Below are 8080 nucleotides of genomic sequence, written 5' to 3' on the forward strand. Positions count from 1 at the left end.
AATTCAGGATTTGAGAGGTACTATGAGAACAAACACCAAGCTTCTAAAAGTGTCGTAATTCCTGAAAGCTTGGTTAGGAGCTATGGATCGAGAAGTCTTTGGCACCAACTGATCAGAATAACTCACACAAAGACATCAGTCTCTTTAGTGAAATGTTTTATTGGTGTTACCTCTATATCAGGATTGATACACGGTCCCAAACAATGCAGCATTGCAACTGCTGCTGTTAACTTTACGTAGCCCATAATTGAAATGTTTACAACACCTGTTTGCGCTGATCTAGGGCTACTTTGGGAACCAATGTGTTGTGTTTGAATGGAATTCGAGACAGCAGCATCAGGCTTTCAAACCATGGCTCTGTTTGGGAGGGAAGCTGGCCTTGCTGCTGCAGGAAGAGATTCTCAAAGAGCACTGTGTAGATTAAGCAGTTTTTACTTTCATTTTGGGGATGAGATAGTGCACCTACCACTCTTGACCTCCCATATTTGCCCCCCAAGATCTGGAAGGAGGCTTGTTCTGAACTCACAGTTCAGCACATACCCCCTGAGACAGCCCTGAGGAACAGACAGGCAAGGCTGTGATTTGAGCTCCTTCCAGTGCACACTAAATAGATTATTAAAATGCAGAAAGATGGTATTTGCCAGACTGCATTCAGATGAATGTGGAGTTAGAGCCATCTGTTTTATGTGCATGATATAATCTGGACTGGGCATACCTTCCTCCCCCCAGGTCTTAGAAAATGGCAGGGATGCTGAGTTTCCATTAAGTGAAGCCTTGCTTCTGCACTGCTCCTCCCCTGACGCCTGAGTGCCTGGAGTCTGGGACAGAAAAGAATTACTCAAGGGGAAAAGTTTGCTGTCAGTCCGGTGTGAGATGATCCCCAGCAGGGCCTTGCTGAGGTGGAATGCAGAAGTCTTCTTTGTTATTCCTTGTGGAGGCACCACACCAGCGTCTGGCCCACACCTGTCATGCTCACCACCCGGTAACCACAGCTCTCCAGCTTGTTCAGGACTATCCGTGGTGCATCGTTCACGTAGTACTCCCAGCTGCAAGTGGGAAAAAGAGGAAAGCTGGAGTGAAAAAGGATACGAGAATTTCCTTGTGGAACTGGGTCTGCCTCGCTAATTAACTGGTATGAAACACTGCAGCGGCCACATCTGGCATGCTGCCTGTGTGATGCAACACCTTGGTTAACCAGATGGGGAAGACCAAAACCCACAGCTTCCAAACCAAGGAGAAAGCTGCCCAGAATGGAATTTGATCTTAAATTGAAGTGTGGTTTGGGAACTGGTTATCTAAAGCCACGTGCTGCTTGCTTTACTAAGCTGAAACCACAGCTACAGGAATCATAGCTCAGAATTCATGGAAAAAGAGAATGGTCTCTGCAGAGCAGGGGAAAAATGTAGGACAGCAGCTTCACAGTGTTGTAACAGCAAGATCTTTTTTTCTTTGTCGTTCCCATGTTCCTGCAGGTTGCAGACCTACAGCTTGCAGGCCTGATAACTCCCTGTTATCAGACCCTGTTTGCTGTTGCTTTCAGCAGGCCTCAATTTACATGGCTGGACCATTCTGGAAGCTTTTTACAAAACGACTCATCTGTTTTAAAGGTGTGAAATACCAATGTTCTGTATTGCTCTTACCATAAGGAGTAGCACAATGCAGACATAAAATATGCTGAATTAGGTTAGGAAGTGGCAGAACTGAAATGAAAAATCTACCCTTCAGTGCTGGATTTGGCAGCCTTTCTGTTCCTTTAACACAGTTGTTTGGGCTGCAGTATTTATTCAAGCAGATGGGATAAGCTTCATAATTGTGTAGCTCTTAAATGACTCACTGTGCCTGATAAGCTGATAATGATGGGCTGCGGGATCATGGATGATCTTGGTTGGGCATCCTAACAAAGACTATCCTGACTTTCGTGCTACTAATAATAAAAAAAGACCCAAAAGCATTTCCAAAGTTGCTAACATTGCAAAATGTTTATAGTGGTGAGCATTTTTAAAGCATGAAATATCACTAAGATGTGAAAGTATTTTTCCAGTTTCTCAAGGCAGACTATGCAATAATTATAGATGTTATATAAAGATAATATCTATTATTATAGTGCCTTTGAACTTAATGTTTTCTCTAAGAGGCTTGCTACATACCCTTCAGATTCACATGTTGGAGTTGGTAAATATTATTGCCACTATGCAGAGGAAGTAGCTGAGGCAGGGGTTGTTATCTGTAGGAACCTAAATTGGAGTGGCTGAGCTGAAAGCAGAAGGCAAGCTAAGTGGCCTAGGGCCTTAGATACAATTCCACATTGAGCAAAACAAAACATCTTGCACGATGCCTATCAAATGTGCCACCCTCTCCACAAGCAAGCAGTCTGAATCAGGATGGGGACATTTGTAAAGTCTTTCAGCCTGAAGCCAGCAGGGGACAGAAGTCAGCCTAGGGAGGAGAGGAATTCTTCACATGCCCATTGTTCCCAGGTATGCCAAAGGTAGGTGAGTGAGCACATGCTATGTGGGAATGGGGCTGAGCTACAGCAAGAGCATCCTAATGCAGTGACTTTTAGTCTGATTTTAGATGGTTTGCTATTTAAAAGTAGCAGCATTGGTTGATAGCCATTATTATGATAGGAGGTGGAAGGGACATTGTCCAGCATCTACTCAGAATCCCATTTTGCAGTAGCCCAGGGTTGGCTTTGCAACCCAAGTGTCCAAAGGTTCTGCCCCTCCACATTAAATAAGGGATGGAGGATGCATGCTGGCAACTGATGGTGCTTAATGATGTACCATTTGCAGTAGCTGCTTAACAGGATCCATGCTCCCATTTATTAGAGGCAATTATGTGTTTTATGTATATTACAGTGCTACAACAGATCCATACTGCCTAGACTCTTTCAGGCTCCCTCTGAGCTCCTTAAGTCATGTTTAAGGCTTTGGATCTCAAGATGATGTGGAAAGGGTGAGATTTGTTTTGTCATGTGGCAGTGGGACCCTGCTTGACTGTGGTGCTTTCCTCCCCAGCGGGGCTTTTTGGCAGAAGGTGAATAGAACTTGCCTTGCTGGCATACCACTGTGCCTCTCAGGGTGTCGGTATTCCAGCCACATTGTTTCCTCCACCCTGTGTTGCTCAAGAGCAAACAGGGAAAACATGCTTGAAAATGTCTATCAGGCCACAAGCAGGCACTAGTAGAAATAGAAGGATCCCCCAAGGAAGCAAAATCTGTCATTCTACTTCCTTATTACCCTGTAATGGCCTTAAGAGGACGTTCAGGCTGGACATAAGGAAAGATTTCTCAGAAGAAGTGGCAATGTATTAAATGGGCTGCCCAGGGTGGTGGTGGAGTCACCATCTCTTGAAGTGTTCCAGAACCATGAAGATGTGGCACTGAGGGACATGGTCAGTGGGCATGCTGGGGATGGGTTGGGGTTGGACTTCATCATCTCAGAGGTCTTTTCCAACCTTAATGATTCTATAATTCTATGAACTCCTCCCTGGCTGCTTGGGCAGGCAGCATGGAGGCATTTCACCTTCCTTCCATTTTTGTTCCACTCAAATCCTAGAGATTCACCCCTATCTCAGAGCCAGCAGCACTTCATTCTCCTCAAAGCCTCTCCTGGTTTTCTCCTCAGGTCTCTTCTCCCATTGCATAACTCCCAGGCTCAGCTCCAAAGGCAGCAGCACGAAGCTGGCACTGCTGCCAATTTCTGTGCCACCCACAGGCTTGGGAATAGCAGCGCAGAGATGGCTCTGCAAACCCACCTGAGCCCCTGCTGATGGAAAGGAGAAATGGAAGAGGCCAAGTTCCTGCCAAAGCAGGTGGTCCAAGTTTGCGTTTTCGAGTTTCTTGAAAATCAGGGATCCTTCCATTATTTTTTCTGCTCTTTAAACTCCTAAATTTTGTAATGCAATGGAGGAGCTGGGCTTAATACCTGCCAGCCCAGTGCTGAGGACATGGGTCTTTCCAGCTCTGCTGATGGAAGTCTGAACATGCTGGGACCGAGGAAACGCCTGGTTTTCCTCCCACTCCTCTGCACTGCCGCATGAGTGGGCAAGCATGAGCAGAAATCCAACTGCTGCCCTCTGCTTTAACTTGATTTGCATTTAGGAGTTTTGTTTTGCTTTGGTGTTTTCTTGTTTGGTGGGGTTTTTTTGTTTTTTTGTTGTTGTTGTTGTTTTTGTTTTTTTTGTTATTATTATTTGAATCCTAGAGAAAAACAAGAAGTCAAGATACCAAATGGGAGGAAGGGGGTGGGATGTGTGCCAAGATGTAAAGAACAGGATGGCAGCGTTTCTAAGCTGCACCCTTGGTTTCAAACTCAGCGTAGGCAGGGAGAGACACAGGGATGCAAAGAAGCATCAAATGTGTTGGAAATACACAGCCTAATGAGCTGGAGACACAAAGCAGCTCAAAGCCTGGGAGCTCAGCACCTCAAGGAAAGGCTTCAGGGAGGGATGCTGAGGGGAGAAAGGGAGAAAGCTCAAGCTGGGACAGGCTGTGGGAGAGTACCTAATGTGGATTGGCACTAAACCTAGCCAAAGTCAGGCTGTGAGGAGAAGGATGGGCACCATTTACTTCTGAGACCTTGGGGCTGGAAGTGATACCAAAACAGAGAAGGTGTGTCACTGAGGATGGGATAAAGGCAGATTGTTATGCAAAAAGGTTAAAATGCCCACTGTTTTATTTCAGTCTGGGCAGGTAGCACCCAAGAATGCGAGGTGTGAGGATGAAAAGATGCATCAGGTGCTACAAAGGAGTCATAGTGAGAAAATAACAGAAAACTGCTTGAAATATTAGGAAAATATCCTTAGCTGAACACTGACAGGTGGGGGCAAGGACAGGCACATGCCCCTCCAGCAGCAAACCAGTCCTGGGTTTAGAAGTAGGTGTGCCAGGGAGTGAAGCTTTTGGGAAAACAGGGAGGAGGGAGAGATTGAAACATTGCACTTACAAGTGGTTCCCGAGCATGTTCCTCTTTCTGGCCCCCAAGAACTGCATCAGGTTGGGATCCGAGTGCTCATCTCCCACCATGGTGGGGCCGACCTCCTGCAGAAAAGCAGAACGTGAGCAATGCATGACAGTACAACTACCTGGGAAGAGAAGGGTGTCCCATGAAGAACAAGGTTTCTACTGCCACCATTAATGGGATCGGCGTGGGTTCCTCAACTTGTAGGAGTCTGGATATGTCCCAGGACAAAGCCACCTGTGTGTCTCAGGTGAGGACCCTGGTGGCTTTGCTCTGGAGGGCCACCTGCTGGCTGAGCACACCGTGGCTGTGGTCTGTAGGACAGTCTATGGGCAGTCTATAGGACAGCTATGAGGTGGCACTCATGGCCTTGTTGCACCAAACCAGCAAACCTCAATGCTTGGCCATGAAATGATATGGCCATTTAGGTCTTGTCCTGACAGAGGACAGCTTTGGGAAAGGCTCCATTGACAAGGAAGAAGAATGAAAGAAGAATTAAGGTTGGAGAAGACCTCTGAGATCATAAAGTTCAACCATCAACACATCACCGTGCCCAGTAGCCCATGTTCCTCAGAGCCACATTCATGTGACAAGGAGGTGCCATGGGTTGGTTTGGACAGATTGGCACCTATGGGACAAGAAAGGACTGTCACGTTGAAGCGACAGGAGGCATTCAGAGATGTGAGTCATCTCCCCAAGACAGCCATCAGAAAGACTTCCCACATTTCATATGGAAGGGACAGGGACGTTTTCACAGCGTGCTCCAAAAGTGTTATTTTCTGAGATATTCTGAGTCTGAACAACTTCCAGAACTAAGGAGCAGGGCACAGCAGACATGTATAGTTCCCATGAGACCTCTGTAATGACCACACTGAGGGTGCCGACACCCTTCATACTCCAATTTCTTATACTTGCAAGCTCTTGTTTTTTCTCAAAAAAAAAAAAAAAAAAAAAAAAAAAAAAAGCTTTTAATTGATTTCAGTATGAGGAGCCACTTTTCCATTTTCATTCTCCTCCATTCTACACATGAAAAATTTGCAAGTCAAAAACTGTTGTGAAAAATGTCCCCTATCCACTCTCACTGCCATCAACAAACTCACATTAATGATCATTTCATTTATAATATGCAAAGGGCTGGACAGTCTGACAGCAGAAAAATTGTGTTTGGCTTGAAAAGCTGAAAAGATGTGGTTTGGGGAAGGCTGAAGAGAAGAGATGGGAGAGCCTTCTTGCAGCATCCATCCCCAACCCAGCAAGCTGTGTGTTAACTGTGAGTCTCTACCAGACCCCAACTGGGAAGCACTTACACAGTGCCACTGAGCAAACATTTCGGTAAGCCACCAAAAGCAGCAAAGCCCATCATCTCCTACTAGGTGCCAGTATGAGCTGTTTCCAGCTATGGCTTGATGCCAGGGTTCAGGCTGTAAATGTTTGCTTTGTCCTGCTAAAGAGCAGAGTTCCCAAAGACTGCAGGGAAAAGTATTTCAGTCCATTCCATTGCATGCGTTTCCCTGAAGCACCTTAAAACATGACTATGCAATGCATTGTAGCTCAGTCCATAATTATTCAGTTAACTTGTATGATGCCAAATGCCACCACAAATGGAGGCATCTCCAGGGATGTGTCTCTAAGGCCAAGCTGGATGGGGCAGCCTGATCTGGTGGGTGGCCACCAGCCCATGGCATGGGCTGGGGGGCTTTGAGGTCCCTTCCAACCCAACCCTTCTATGGTTCCATGATCTTTAAGGATCCTTCCACCCAACAACTGTGATTCTATGATCTGTAAGGTCTCCTCCAACCCAACCATTCTATGGTTCCACGATCTTTAAGGACCCTTCCATCCAACCATTGTATAGTTCTATGATTTGGTGCTGCAGCATCCCAGTGTGTCTTCCTCAGTTCTCTGTTCACTGGGTCTGAGATGTACCTGTAATGAGGCATCTTTGCATCTCTCATTAAACTCCTGCCAACTTGGTTTGCCATTTTCCTCATCGCACCCTTCCTATTGCAAAACTGTGGTATTTGTACCTACAGCTCCCTTTGGGAAAAGAATAAACACACCTAGACATCCTTCTGCTTTTGCAGATGTGCAGCTGGCTGCAAGAACTGCTCTGAGGGCTGCAGATGCTGTAATCACCAGGAAGCAGCATTTCCTTTGTGGCTTTCTATGACTGTGGCTTTGGGTGCTACACAATGATCCTGCTACCAATAACACCCTTCCCTTTGGTTGGGGCTGTGTTTTCCACGGGGGCTTTTCGGGGAAGAGGGAAAACCTGCAGTGAGGCCACATGGCTGGAAATTACTTTCCCTGACTTTCACAGGCTCCTGCAACAAGTTTCACATGTGATGCTGTTGGGTATTTGTAGGGGGAACAGGGTAGCACTACAGGCACCCCACAGCACAGAAAGGATGGGACGAAGGGAGGAGGGCTTGTGCACAGCGCTATTTGCTCAGCATATCTCTGGGGCATCGCACCCCACGGGGAGTCCCCTCCCCATCCCGCTGCTCGCGTCGCCCTTTGCCCTATGCAATCCCCCAGCCTTAAATACGACCCACAGCCCGAGCTTTAAATACCTCCCCACAGCCCGGAAGGGTCCGGCGGCGGGGCGGACTCACCATGCGGATCTGTGTGCTGATGAGGAGGTACGGCATGATCCCACCGCTACACCGCAGCCCCGGGGCAGTGCCCGGGGGGAAGCTGCGTCCCCTCCCGTCCCGCCCCCGCTCCGCCCAAGGGAGGAGGTGGCCGCGCTGCACCCTCCCCGGGGACCAGAGCGGGGGAGGGGGGTGAGGGAGGTGCGGAACCGGCTTTGTGCAAGGATCGTGGCTCTGCTGGGCCACAGAGGGATGGGGAATAGGGAGATGTGCAGGGAGACATGGGACAGAGAGAAAAAGAAAAGGGATGGAGAGACAAACGAAGGAGGTGACAGATAGGGATATAATGGACAAGGAGATGAAGGACAAGAAGATGTTGGATAGGAAGATGTTGGATAAGAAAATGATAGACAGAGGGACAAAGGACAGGGGATGAGGGGCAGAGAGATGAAGGACAAGGTGATAATGGAGACAAGGAACAGAGAGATGAGGGATAGGGAGATGATGGGCAGGGAGACAAAGGAC

At 47.5% G+C, this 8080-nt stretch overlaps 1 protein-coding gene across 1 annotated transcript; it reads right to left on the bottom strand.

The window, feature by feature from the left end:
* Positions 1–139: 139 nt before the first annotated feature.
* On the bottom strand, positions 140–7723 carry GCHFR (GTP cyclohydrolase I feedback regulator). Its single transcript, XM_031607210.2, has 3 exons — positions 7577–7723; positions 4947–5041; positions 140–1046 (listed from the first exon to the last, which is right to left on the bottom strand). Exons 1-3 carry the CDS (start codon positions 7610–7612, stop codon positions 923–925), a joined length of 255 nt encoding a protein of 84 aa, XP_031463070.1. The 5' UTR covers positions 7613–7723; the 3' UTR covers positions 140–922.
* Between the last annotated feature and the right edge of the window lie 357 nt (positions 7724–8080).

Source organism: Phasianus colchicus, chromosome 5 (assembly GCF_987193195.1).
Source record: "Phasianus colchicus chromosome 5, bPhaCol1.hap1.1, whole genome shotgun sequence".
Lineage (NCBI taxonomy): Eukaryota > Metazoa > Chordata > Aves > Galliformes > Phasianidae > Phasianus > Phasianus colchicus.